This window comes from Argopecten irradians, chromosome 10 (genome assembly GCF_041381155.1).
Source record: "Argopecten irradians isolate NY chromosome 10, Ai_NY, whole genome shotgun sequence".
NCBI lineage: Eukaryota > Metazoa > Mollusca > Bivalvia > Pectinida > Pectinidae > Argopecten > Argopecten irradians.
The window spans coordinates 22,321,267-22,336,395 of NC_091143.1; the positions used below are offsets into that span (position 1 = coordinate 22,321,267).

The window sequence follows — 15,129 nt, forward strand, 5'->3', positions numbered from 1 at the left end:
AGAAGATGGCACTACATATGGAGATGACCTGTATAGGTAGACAGAGGATGGCACTAGATATGGAGATGACCTGGAGAGGCAAACAAAGGATGGCACTAGATATGGAGATGACCTTGAGAGACAGAGGATGGCACTAGATATGGAGATGACCTTGAGAGACAGAGGATGGCAATAGATATGGAGATTACCTTGAGACAGACAGAAGATGGCACAAGATATTAAGATGACCTGGAGAAGTAAAAAGATGATGGCACTAGATATGGAGATGACCTGTAGAGGTAGACAGAAGATGGCACAAGATATTAAGATGACCTGGAGAAGTAAAAAGAGGATGGCACTAGATATGGAGATGACCTGTAGAGGTAGACAGAAGATGGCACAAGATATTAAGATGACCTGGAGAGGTAGACAAAGGATAGCACTAGATATGGAGATGATCAGTAAAGGCAGACAGAGGATGGCACTAGATATGGGGATGACCTGGAGAAGTAGACAGAAGATGGCACTAGATATGGAGATGACCTGTATAGGTAGACAGAGGATGGCACTAGATATGGAGATGACCTGGAGAGGCAAACAAAGGATGGCACTAGATATGGAGATGACCTTGAGCAGATAGAGGATGGCACTAGATATGGAGATGACCTAGAGAGACAGACAGAGGATGGCACTAGATATGGAGATGACCTGGAGAGGTTGACAGAGGATGGCATTAATATGGAGATGACCTTTAGAGACAGAGGATGGCACTAGCTATGGAGATTACCTGGAGAAGTAGACAGAAGATGGCACTACATATGGAGATGACCTTTAAAGACAGAGATGGCACTAGATATGGATATGACCTAGGGAGACAGACAGAGGATGCCACTAGATATGGATATGACCTAGATATGGAGATGACCTGGAGAGGTTGACAGAGGATGGCATTAATATGGAGATGACCTTTAGAGACAGAGGATGGCACTAGATATGGAGATTACCTGGACAGGCAAATAGAGGATGGCACAAGATATTGATATGACCTGGAGAGGCAGTGGGTGGTCTGAATACCTAGGACAGTTAAAACACGTAGGTAGAGAGTTCACCTTATCCAATCTTACACAAAACTCACTTTAGTGGAGAAATCCACCTAAATCTTTGTCACTCTGCTATAACTATGAATCTTGTCTATTGAAACCCGCTCCTTCCAAGCTTTAAATCTTGTCAATTGAAACTGGAGATGCTGTATTTAAAATAAATGTCTGGTTTAATTGTCACTACTTCTCATGAATCTTGTAAAACTATAGTTGATATGTCATCGTTCTCAGACAATAGAAGGAAGGGAGTGACATGGGGTACATAACCCACTGTACTGTATACAGGCCTAACATTGTGAAAGTCCTACTGTTTTTTGTCAGTGAGCTGGACATAATGGCTAATTCATGTAGATTTTTCCCAATTTCTAAACTACTGTTCAAACAAATTTATTTTAATTTTCATTCAATTCAAATTATTTTATTATGTAGTTTTTGCTCTGTAAACTACTCAAATTGCATATCTTTGAGTCTTTAATGTTCCAAAGTCCAGGAATCAATACCTGCATAACTACAGACTTATAGGCATATGTTGGTTACAAATTTCATAATCACAAACTACTTTTTATGAAAACATTATTGAATATTATTTAAACTGAAACCATTATGAAAGTTCTAATTGATAATTTAAAGTTGAGTGGATTTGTGATAGACTTGTAATAATACATTAAAACAATATTTTTTGACATGGGTACATATTTCAAAATTTTGACAGGTGCCTGAAATGTCAATTTTCTAGTAGAACTACCGTGAAACACCCCTGTCAGCGGAAACCTAATTACGATATTTAAAGTCCTTTCTTGGGAGTAAAACCTATTTATCTGGAAAGATTGAACACATTAAATGACATACACAACCTATAGCTATTAGAAGTTTCCTGTTTTCCCACAATTAATCTTGCTGACAAGTTTTCCCCAAATTAAGCAGTGTTATAAGGGCCATGAAAAGTTTTCTCCAAATTAACCAGTATAAGAAGGACCCTAGCCCTTGATTCTCCCTGCCAAAGGGGCCTGAGCACTTGATCTGCCCCTCTCAGGTCATAATTACTGAGTTCTATTCCCTCATAAAGCATTTAAGCTGATAACTACTTTCCCGATGGATACTTAACAAATTTAATTTTAAGCCTTTAAATAGTCATAGATCATTTGGGCCAATGATAAATGTGCATGTGTAAAGAGGGGTTCCAATAAGTTAGACATAATAATGACCAGGAGGGGAACTCTCTAGTGTGTTGATACAGGTGTATACAACATAAGGCTAATGTCCTCATTCTGATGGATAGAAGTGTTATGGTAAATGTCCTTCTTTCTGGTGTGTAGTACTATTACAGTAAATGTCCTTTTTTCTGGTGTGTAGTACTATTACAGTAAATGTCCTCTTTTCTGGTCTCTAATATTATTAAGGTAAATGTCCTTCTTTCTGATGTGTAGTATTATTTAAGGTAAATGTCCTCTTTTCTGTTGTGTTGTACTATTACGGTGAATGTCCTCTTTTCTGGTCTCTAATATTATTACGGTAAATGCCTCCTCTTTTCTTTGTGTTGTAGTACTATTACGGTGAATGTCCTCTTTTCTGGTCTCTAAATATTATTAAGGTAAATGTCCTCTTTCTGGTGTGTAGTATTATTTAAGGTAAATGTCCCTCTTTTCTGATGTGTTGTACTATTACGGTAAATGTCCTCTTTTCTGATGTGTTGTACTATTACGGTAAATGTCCTTCTTTCTGGTGTAGTAGTACTTATTACGGTAAAGGTCCTCTTTTCTGGTGTGTAGTATTTATTACGGTAAATGTCCTCTTTTCTGGTGTGTGGAAATTATTACGGTAAATGTCCTCCTTTCTGGTCTCTAATATTATTAAGGTAAATGTCCTCTTTTCTGGTGTGTAGTATATATTACGGTAAATGTCCTCTTTTCTGGTGTGTAGAAAGGTAAATGTCCTCTTTTCTGGTGTGTAGTATTATTTAAGGTAAACGCCCTCTTTTTTCTGGTGTGTAGTATCATTTAAGGTAAATGTCCTCTTTTCTAGTGTGTAGTATTATTTAAGGTAAATGTCCTCTTTTCTGGTGTGTAGTATTTATTACAATAAATGTCCTCTTTATTAGTGTGTAACTGTAACATAACGGTAAATGTCCTACTTTCTGGTCTGTAGTAATTCTTACGGTAAATGTCCTTTTTTTTGGTGTGTAGTAATTATTACGGTAAATGTCCTCTTTTCTCATGTGTAGTGCTTTTATGGTAAATGTCTCTCCTTCTGATTGATAGAAGTATTACAGTGAATGTCCTAAAATACACTTCTATCAGATCTTTTAACATGAAATTCTGGGTAGATTCTAGTTCCAAGATTGATTAGCTTCACTCCTTAGTTTATTCCATGATTTAAATATATGGGTAATCATATTGCTCAGTTATTAACAAAACATATTTGTATCATAGTTGATCAGGACATGCTCGGAACAGAAAGTTATAATTCCTGGTATACTACAAGAGCTATATATACTTGAACTGTCTTTCCTTATTGTTAAAACCTTTGTTCCCTATCCATGTGTGATGGAAGTAATGTTCATACTTGTACTTTGTCACTTATTCCATTAACATGTGCACTTAAATGGCTAGTGTCAATGTCATAATGGGAATTTTGGTCCAAGTGTACATACCAAGTCTTTATTGCACTCAATAACAGGGAAATATGGTACAAAAACATTACCAGGAAAGGCCAATAGGTAGGGATGCTGGCCATTATCAGACAATCTACCGCTGATCAGCCACACAATGTAACATACTTCGATCTGTCTGGGAACGGCAAGCTCTCATGCTATACAGCCATCCTATAAACATTCTATATCACTTCTATCGCTCAGTGACTATATCACCAGTTTTTGTTTTTGTCACAAACCAAATTGGTTTTCAGAATAGCTTTTAAATTTAGTCCTGTTTGAAGTTGAAATAATCATTGACACAAACAGTTGTCATTGAGTTCATACATGTGTCAATTTTCTAAGGTCATTTGGGAAAATTTGATTTTACAAAGATCGGAAATGTGAAATATACAAATTATTGTCTTATCTGAAGGTCATTGGGGACAGAGATATTTTGTACGGAGATTCAGTGCGTGGAAACTCCCAGCATCCTCAGCATCAATAGATCCACAGACTTTGATAGCCACAACAAAAGCCAAGGTGTAACTTATACTGTTCACTGAACCCAGGATATCTACAATGGATTCCCCAAACATCATTGTACTATGTAGTGGGGTCAAAACATATACCTTATTGTACCGGATTTTGTAAAAAGAGTGTATGTACAGGTCCCTTACTTTGGCTAGAAAGAATATCCATTTAGTTGACCTCAAGAGTGTCTGTGTTGTATACAAAGGTCATAAGTTTGAGCGCTGGGTAGACTCCAATTAGTCTTTACGATACTTGAATTGTCACTATTTTTGGCTATAAAACACATTCTATTCTAGAGTTCAAAGTTTCAAACTAGGGGAGATAACCTAGTAGTAAACAACTTAGGATCTGGTGGCCAGCTCTGAGGACAGTGGGATCAATCAATATCAATGGGGTCTATCTAACTAACGAGAAAATCTGAACAGGAGCACTCCCCCTTACTTACACAGATTCTTATCACAATTGCATGCATATATTGCATACAATGATATATACTACCATACATGATCACTTATCAAGATTAAATAAAATTTGTAGAGATGTGTAACAAACATTTTGAATTTTGGCAAGTGGAATCGCCACATTTTTCCTGTTGATTTGTTTGGTATACAAAGGCCGTGTAAAAATGACAGTGATATGTCACTTCTATCTCTGGCTACTATACACTACGATAAGATTCAGTCGACCTTGACTGAAGTGTCTGTATACTGCAACACAAAACCCATCTCCTCACCGTCATATCTCAGATAGTACAACACAAGATAATTCATCCAAGTTTCACACCTCATAGACCATACAGACAACTCTCTTTTATCAATTTCCAGCACCAAGAGACCAGGGCCAAGCCTCTAGCCTTCACATGTTGAATGCCGAACATGTCACATATTCTTTAGATGCTACTTTTATCTTCACCACTTATAGACCAGTATTAATCATAGCCTCTTGATCTGTCCTGTTTGTGGATAATTACATGCTACATGTAGTTCATGTGGCAGTATACACGATTTTCTTCTCTCCATACTTTCACATAAAACTGGGTCAAATTGCATATCTCTTTTGAGCTGATGAATACAGGTGTCACTGCACTGAGAGGGCACAACATCAGTGTACCTGTCCGTTAACATATTCACCCTAGAAAACACATTTGAACTCTTCTAATCAAAAGTCTGGAATAGTCCATTATAAAATTTCAGGGGTGAATGATAAACATCATCGTTCCATTAGGGATCATGCTTGACCTGTTGATTTCACGGCCCTAATCAGGCTCACCACAAGGTCCCTTCTCCAGTACCCCAGTACTGACTCAATTGTACTTTAAAGTTGTCGCCTATTGATGTTAAGAACAGGGTTCTGTATATTTATAGGTGTCATTAAACAGTAATCTCTTCTCATGATGTACTTTTAGCCAGGTTAATTGGAAAATTATTGAAATACAGAAGGTAGAAAGGGAAATGAACGACTTTAAACATCATTTCAAATACATGACATGGCTATATTTGTCAAGATTCATCAACTGTGTGAATTCTGATAGATAAAGAGATCTTAATAAAGCATTTCAGGTTTTATAATTTTTTCCCCGATTTTATTTCCACAGAGACAATCATGAGTTGATACCAGCAGAATGACAGTTCAGGTTTCAGACAGATTTAAATATTACCAAAACATAACGTTTGTAATCTTTGGTTCCTTAAGTCTTAACATTATAGTTCAGATACACATTCAAAATGAAAAAGTATATTGAAATTTTAACCATTTGCCATGCAAGAGTGCATATTTGATCCAATGTAAGGTTAAAAAGGACAAAGTCATTCAGATCCCCCGCCAATGGATATCAAAGCTGAAGTAAGTTTGATTGTGGAGACTTATGTGTATGAAAAAAAAACAGGAAAAAGGAAGTTGAGCTAAAGAAAGATGGAGTATAATTCAAGTAGAGCGGGGCTGCAATTGTTGAATCAGGTATACAGCCTTGACATTTATATTAGACTATATACACAAAAAAAACTAAAAATAGCAAAAGGTACTACTAGACCATAAAAAGAATGTGTCTATGAAGTTTCATGGAAATATCTCTGCTGGTTTTAGAGTTATGCTCCGGAAATGAACCTGCTACAAAAATATGATATTTTCAGCAATGTTTCCATGGTTACGGAAAAAGTGCAAAAAATGAAAACCTAAAAATAGCAAAAGGCACTACAAGACCATAAGAACAATGTGTCTATGAAGTTTCATGGAAATATCTCTGCTGGTTTTAGAGTTGTGCTCCGGAAACGATTCTTACACAAAAATCTGCTATTTTCAGCAATGTTTCCATGGTTACAGAAAAAAGTACAAAAAGTGAAAACCTTAAAATAGCAAAAGGCACTACTAGACCATAAGACCAATGTGTCTATGAAGTTTCGTGGAAATATCTCTTCTGGTTTTAGAGTTATGCTCCGGAAACGAACCTGGTACAAAAATATGATATTTTCAGCAATGTTTCCATGGTTACGGAAAAAATGCAAAAAATGAAAACCTAAAAATAGCAAAAGGCACTACTAGACCATAAGACCAATGTGTGTATGAAGTTTCGTGGAAATATCTCTACTGGTTTTAGAGTTATGCTCCGGAAACCATTCGCACGGACGGACGGACGGACGGACGGACGGACGGACGGAACCCATTTGTATATCCCCCGCCAACTTCGTTGGGCGGGGGATAATTATGCCAGTAGCTCATTTGATGGTAAGTGTTTGTTAAAATAGTGGTTGGTAGCTTCCTCAGTATAACCACAGCAGTAAAGACCGTCCATTTCTCAGCTAAGAGAGCCTATAACATCCAGCACATTGAAATTGGATTGGATTAGGTTGGATTATAATCCTTATGAAATAATTACAACAGTAGTGACCTTTTATTTCTCAGCTAAGAGACCCTATATCAACCAGTACATTAGAATTTTCATTGAGATTTTACGCTCCCTGAAGTGTATCTGACAGTGGTATTTATTTTTCTCCATATTTGGGAGTTTTAATTCAAGGTGAAGTTTAGAAAAGCAAGTGTTAGTTGATATCAGGAAATAATCTAAATTCATTTAAAATTTAAAAAAACGTCTTTGACTTGAAATTAAAAAAACTTCAAATTTTATTTTAAATTTGAGCTTTATCTGATTATGAATCCACCCAATAGTCAGATTACGTTTTCATTGGTAAATTTCTACTTATCCAATTTAACTTTGTATACTGACATTAATTACCAAGGCACGATTTACTGATACATTTAATCTCCTTCATTTAGCATGAGAATGGTGTAAAGCCATGTAAAGTGATCTCCCTTTTTGTCCCCGGGTCTACTCCGATACACCATGCTGTAACATGAATGGTAACTGACAAACAACGTTTCTAATGACAATCTCGACCTGATCCTGGTGATGTGAACCTGATCTATCTGTCTATACAGGGGCGACCTCCGATCTCAGACACATCTACAGCACAATCGGGGTTGATACAGTGCACTGCATGCCTCTAATAATGCAGATCTTGTGTGTGGGAATCGACTAAAGTTACCTCCAAATGTTCTTTGAAGTTTTAGCAACAATGGCCTGATATGTTTTATCTACTGCTATTCCACATATTCTGGTGACCATTTCAATCTGAACATCCGAACTCGAGGGAAACGATTCAAAGCAAACCACTTGATACAAAATTATATTCATATGTTGATGGTTGATACAGTTTCTGTTGGGCTCATTCCTAAATCCAGATAAAACAGTAGAGATTCAGGAAACTGGTTTTGTATGCCTCTCATCATTAGTAAGGTACTCTATTGATGTAATTAATCTATAATTATCTCCCTTTAATGCCTGTTATAGGTCCCCCTCTTCACCTCCGTTATCTTGTAATTGTTTCCTAGGATTAGGGAAGGTCTTCTGATGAACACTATCTCTCTAGTAATTGATAGGGAACACTAAGGAGAAGTGGCTCAAAAATTATGTCCACACTTCAATATCTAAAGCTGGTCAAATGGGCCTACATAATGCTCACGTCCTGTTGTTGTATTTTATTCTCAGTGTGTACACAAGATACCTGATAATCACAATGAATTAGAGGTTTTCCATGACACTACTGAAAAGTTTCTACTACTTTTCATCGTTCCTGTCCAGACCAGTGATGGCTATAGTACCAGCCGCGGACGTGGAAAACACTGAAGCCAATATTGGCCGCTTGACATATCAGATGCAACAATGGAATGAGTTAATATTGACCAAGCGCTATTGTTATGGTTAAAATAGCAACACTTACAATGTTTGTCAAAGAGAAATACGAATAGGAAATAGGTAATATATTATGTACGAGGATAGGAAATCAGCGATTTGTTATGTACACGGTCCGAAGGAAGTGAACACAACTACAGGAAATTGATGAGCTTTCGAACATAGGCGGCATTGAAAGGTCTGCCAACATCGGGTCAATCTGAGCAAGCAGGTGGTACGCATTGGTATTCTATACTTCCTCTGTTTCACTACAGGCTAATATAAACCTGTTTATATCAATAAATTCACCACAGTCAATAACCAATTCCTACACTATGTTTTGGTTCAGTAGTTATTTTAGGATCAAACCAATGCATTGACCAGTTTCTCTTAGTGGAGTGGACTATTCTGTTCTGTAATAACAATGCACCAACAGAAGGAAATCAGCATTACCAAAACCAATCAGTACATTGTTCGGAAATTTATGTCTTTCCTGCAAAAAGATATTAAGAACGATAGAAAATACCATTTAGCTTGATAAAAGGTCTAACAAGAATCTGCTAGATGTATGAACTACAGTAATTAAACAATATTTCAGTATTGAAGTGTATTGTTGAATCAGAGGTGACGTTTGTTGAATGGGCTATATAGGATACAAACCAACTACAAATATTACAAATCTCTCAGACAGCGAGTTTGCAGGTGTATAGTTTCTTGTGTAATAAAGACAAGTTGTAAAATGCAAGTAATATTTGCAAAGCGTTCAAAGAGTTCTTAAATAAGAAAATCAAATAAGCATTCACACTACTTGACAGAAGTGAAACTTGATATTTTCTGCATGAATATTTTCAAATGTCAATAAAATTGCTCAGTCTTAAAGCTGATCTGTTTAAGACTCAAACTTTTGTCAGACACGGCAGAAAATAATGCTGATACTCAAATTGATATGCTGAGCAGGTGCTCTTTACACAAGTAAATGATTCTCTGATACTAATTTATTGCCCTTCGAAAACCTGCCTCACTTTAGACAGCAATTTACAGAACCAAATCGCTCCAGATCAAAGTGATATCTACTACATTTGCTGAAAAAACATTGAAGAGATCTTCACTAAATAATTATTCTATGAGGCAAACACTGAAAATGTTTTATCATAAAAATCAGTTTGTTGTAAGTTTGTGAGAAATACGCCTTACATTAAGAGTTCAAGGCTGCAATACAGGTATTATATGATATTCAGGCAGATATTTTATTGTAGTGTTTATCATATCCTATGTCAATTAATATTTTTAATATAGTGTTATCATATCCTATGTCAATTAATATTTTTAATATGCAATGTTTTAGGGTCATCTCCTTCATAACTCCTACATCAGAAACAAAAAGTTTATAGGTAGTGCTATGATGAATGTGCCACTTTGACCAAAATATCATAGACTTGGATGGTCGGCAGCAATATTAGACCAACCAAGGAGATAAAAAAACAACCTCCATTACGTAACATCAGAGACTAGGTTTGATTTATGTGAGATTCCAGTTAGGATAACTACGATTGAGGCCAATTTACGATGTAATCATTCATGATCAATGACTCCTTACCATGCATCGCCTTGCTTTTGGCCCTATTAGACTAGTGTTGTTATCGTCCCGAAGTACATACATTATTATCAATAATGTACAGGTCGGCTGCACATCTAGTACAGCAACACACAAAATAATGCTATCACCAACCTTAACAGGCACTGTCTGAATCATATAGCATTGCTTGATGCACAAAATATCAAAACTCAATACATTCACATACTTTGATAACTAAAAGAAGATATTTCATTTATTTAAATTTAAATTCAATTCATGGAATATTCTTGGAGTATTGCGGCTGACAAGTACTTAATGAGAGTATGTAGTTGTATAATGGTTCTCTGTTTATAGTCTTTCACCCTCTGTGTTGAATAATACCATGTAGAACAGTTGCCAGCACTGACCACAGGTCTTTGGTTTTTCTCTGGGTACTCCGGCTATCCTTCTCCTAAACCTTGCACACCCTTCAACGACCCTGACTGTTTACAGGACAAAAAACAAACATATCAACTGACCAATGTGATGATTCTGGTCAGTCTAAAGAAATTATGGTCAGTCTGACGAAACTGGACCTCAAGTAGTTAGAACATCTGAGTTCAAAGGTTCTGAGTTGGAGTGTAGCCTGACAAATTCAGCTCTCTCTGTTTTGTTAGACTTTGAACATCAGTAGAACTCGGTCCAATTCCAATCAGAAAGGAGATGTTGGAGCAAGATTACAAGCAAACAGTGGATGCTGATTATCTAAGACTCCATTCATTGCTTCAATTGCTTTTATCTGTGCTACAGTTTTCTGATATAAGCCAATCTATCACTTTTCTCGCCTCTAATACACTGCTTCTGAGGAAATCTAACTATACTAATCAATACACAGCACCCTCATAAAATAACCCCAAATAATAAAATCTCCCCTCGGTGGATCACGCTGCTGGGCCAGTGTATCTAGTTAGGTTATGTTTTATGTCCCTGTAGACACACCTGGGGGAGGGTACCATAGGGAATCCCTAACGACCATATAACACCTTGGCCTAATTGGTTTCAGTGCTCTGACATTTGTTATTCCAAGATTCAAAAATTGCTGCAGTGTTTCTTTGACTAGCTGATTTTGTATTGCCCCTTTTTCCTTAAAATAGATACCTCAGTAATTATTTTTCCTTTATCCATTTTTTTTTTTTTTAATTTTGGTACTCAAGAGACATAACTCCCACACTATCATAATCTCAAGATTGTGTTGATAAATCAGATTTCTATTAACCTTTGAGGGAACAATTATTATGCTTCAATTGTATAATAATAGCCTAAAGATAATAAATAGAAAATGCATTTTTGATATATTTAGCACTTGATCTTTATTTTCTATGGTACATTTGTACCAATTATTAACAGGTGATCTGGCGGTGTTAAAATGTTGCTGATTTAAATGCATTTGAAGTTAGACAACATCTAACAATCTCTAAAGAAGGCCATCATTCATTATACCTGGCTATCAAAAGTCCATTCAGGCATCCATTACCAAGTTATCAAGTCTTTGTACAAAAAATACTTCAAAAGAGATGCTCTATGTGACTTTTTCCCTACCTTAAATGATATTTTCAAATTCAATAAAATCACACACAATCATTTTATTATACAGCTGATTAAAGACCCATCGCCTGACACAGGGTCATTTGATGATGGTATCTTCTGAAGATTAAAAAAAGTCCTTTATACCTGGAGAAACATGCAGCATTCATTAGATCCTTGTAAAGAAAACCTGCAGCAGTCTGAAGATACAAGCTAACAAGGACTCAAGGATAAACTTCATTCAGCAATGTCAAGGTCAAAGGTCACACTGGCATCCTGTCCAAGATAGTAGTAGTGTCTGATAAATAATTCAGTAGTATCATTGTTATGTAACCATGCCAACATATCACTACATTTCCCAGGCATCTAGGCTAGTATCTATACACAGGAAAAAGGCAAAGAGGGCCTGTATAACACAGTCATGCACAGGGAAAAGGTACAGAAGGACTGTTTACTTGAGTCCTACACAGAGAAAAGGTACAGAGGGCCTGTATAACTCAGTCCTATACATGGAAAAGGTACAGAAGGACTGTATATTTACATTTACTTGTCACTTCTAATATATAAACTTACCAAGGCAAAGTGAAGTATATGTTGGTATAACTGACACCCAATAAACGACCATTTTGACATAATAAATGTTGACTTGGTCACGTTAACTGATCACCGTCAAAATGGCTGTTCCATCTTGTGGATTAAATTATCGTTGATAAACGGTTTTCCTTGTCTAGCTTACCCACTGTTAAAGCAGAGACCACAAAATGAGTTAATAATATAACATAAGCATTAAGCTATCTTCTTATGGCATCTATATAGACCATATATGCCATAGGAAGATTTAATGCTTAGATAACTTCAGTCCTACACAGGGATAAGATACAAATACACAGGTAAAAGTACAAAGGGTCTGTACAACTCAGGCCTATACAGGTAAAAGATACAGAAGGCCTGTATATAACTCAATGTTATACATAGAAAAGGCACAGAGGGCCTGTATAACTCGGTCTCAAAAAGGGAAAAGGTACAGAAGGTCTGTATAAGTCAGTCCTACACAGGGATAAGATACTAACAGGAATACACAGGAAAAAGTACAAAGGGTCTGCACAACTAAGCCTATACAGGTAAAAGATACAGAAGGCCTATATATAACTCAATGTTATACATAGAAAAGGTACAGAGGGCCTGTATAACTCGGTCTCAAAAAGGGAAAAGGTACAGAAGGTCTGTATAAGTCAGTCCTACACAGGAAAAAAGGAACAGAACTGAACAAAAGGATCTGGTACAAATTGAGAAAGATATTTCATCAACTGATACATTTATTCAAGACAATCACAGCAGGTTTGAAAATCTGTCACAAAACCTGAAGGATCACACAGAGAAGTTGAAACATGACCTTGACAAGCTTACAGCAGAAACACTGTCTGTTTACCAGAAAATGATGGAGGACAATACCAAGCTCATACAGAAATACAAACAAGACTTGGAGTTGTATGGTAGACAACTAAGACAGCAGATACAGGAATGCAAGAAAGTCCTCCAGTGTGGGTCTCGCATACAAATATATGATACATCTTGTGAGGTCCATTCTCTGGCCAGTCATCCTGTAAAACTTATCCTAGCTACTGCTACCTTCACCCCAAACATCTATCCTCAAGGTCATCTGGATCTAGCCATAGGAAAAGTGACCACCTCGTGGAAGGCTCCATCCACTGACCATCAAAAACTATCTCCATACCAACCAGGGGACAAAGGGAAGAGAGCAGGGATGAGGAAGAAACTACTAACCGAGACCAAGGTGGTGGAGGAGTGGTGGTCACCGTGTGGAATTTTGTCTATATGTCCCACCACTGATGACCAGGCCTGGACCAGTGACTACAGTAAAGCACTAACTCTCCTGGGACGCAAAGGTACAGTGGTACAGGAGGTCACACACATGGCTGGCATCAATGACATCAGTCTGTCACCTACGACACAAAGTCTTTGGGCATGTGACAGCAAAAATAACATTCTGGAACTGGTATCAGGACAATTAACGCACCGATTCAGAACAAGTAAAGAAGCAAACTGTATCTGTGTTACATTGAGTAACCATGTGATTGTGGGGATGCCAAAACACATCTCCAAATATACAACACAAGGTAAGATGGTGCCGACAAAAAGGTCTGCAAGGACTGGGAAACCGACAGTGTATATTCCATTCAGGATAGCAGAGTGTCCCGTTACCAACAATATAGCTGTGATTGATGAAGGTGATCAAAGTCATGGAGCTCAACATGTTGTTGTCATGGATACTGATTTTACTGAACTGTTTGTATACAGAGGTGACATCCCAGGTTACTTTAATCCTTTTGGTGTACAGTATGATAGTGTAGGGAACATCATCATAGCAGACCATGAAGAATGCAGGATCATGCTTGTTAGTGGGATTGGGGAGCTGCTCAGGATCCTTTACCAAGGCAAAGACTTGACATGGGCTATAGGTATAGATAGAATGGATACTGTGTGGACAAAGTTTGAGTCTAAAGTAAATCTACTACAGTACAGCAGGGTGTGATGAAATACTACAGTACAGCAGGGTGTGATACAATACTACAGTACAGCGGGGTGTGATAAAATACTACAGTACAGCAGGGTGTGAAGTTTGAGTCTAAAGTAAAACTACTACAGTACAGCGGGGTGTGATAAAATACTACAGTACAGCAGGGTATGATACAATACTACAGTACAGCGGGGTGTGATACAATACTACAGTACAGCAGGGTGTGATACAATACTACAGTACAGCAGGGTGTGATACAATACTACAGTACAGCAGGGTGTGATAAAATACTACAGTACAGCGGGGTGTGATAAAATACTACAGTACAGCAGGGTGTGATAAAATACTACAGTACAGTGGGGTGTGATAAAATACTACAGTACAGCAGGGTGTGATAAAATACTACAGTACAGCAGGGTGTGATACAATACTACAGTACAGCAGGGTGTGATACAATACTACAGTACAGCAGGGTGTGATACAATACTACAGTACAGCAGGGTGTGATACAATACTACAGTACAGCAGGGTGTGATAAAATACTACAGTACAGCAGGGTGTGATAAAATACTACAGTACAGCAGGGTGTGATAAAATACTACAGTACAGCAGGGTGTGATACAATACTACAGTACAGCAGGGTGTGATACAATACTACAGTACAGCAGGGTGTGATACAATACTACAGTACAGCAGGGTGTGATACAATACTACAGTACAGCAGGGTGTGATACAATACTACAGTACAGCAGGGTGTGATAAAATACTACAGTACAGCAGGGTGTGATAAAATACTACAGTACAGCAGGGTGTGATAAAATACTACAGTACAGCAGGGTGTGATAAAATACTACAGTACAGCAGGGTGTGATAAAATACTACAGTACAGCAGGGTGTGATAAAATACTACAGTACAGCAGGGTGTTAAAATACTACAGTACAGCAGGGTGTGATAAAATACTACAGTACAGCAGGGTGTGATAA

At 37.3% G+C, this 15,129-nt stretch overlaps 2 protein-coding genes across 2 annotated transcripts in view; both read left to right on the plus strand.

The window, feature by feature from the left end:
* LOC138333400 (GPN-loop GTPase 2-like) overlaps nucleotides 1–15,129 on the plus strand; it is a 230,606-nt gene that overhangs the window by 119,911 nt on the left and 95,566 nt on the right. The gene's annotated exons all lie outside the window — the stretch shown is intronic.
* LOC138332603 (uncharacterized) lies at nucleotides 744–14,160 on the plus strand. The gene is made up of 2 exons (XM_069280601.1): nucleotides 744–912; nucleotides 12,932–14,160. The coding sequence occupies exons 1-2, from the start codon at nucleotides 744–746 to the stop codon at nucleotides 14,158–14,160; spliced, it is 1,398 nt and encodes a 465-aa protein (XP_069136702.1).

Excerpts from the sequence above, each read along its gene's own strand:
- LOC138332603 (XM_069280601.1), top strand. The coding sequence starts at position 744 with ATGGCACTAGCTATGGAGATTACCTGGAGAAGTAGACAGAAGATGGCA. Across the intron at positions 913-12,931 it reads TATGGAGATGACCTGGAGAG|ACAATCACAGCAGGTTTGAA; the intron begins GTTGACAGAGGA and ends CATTTATTCAAG.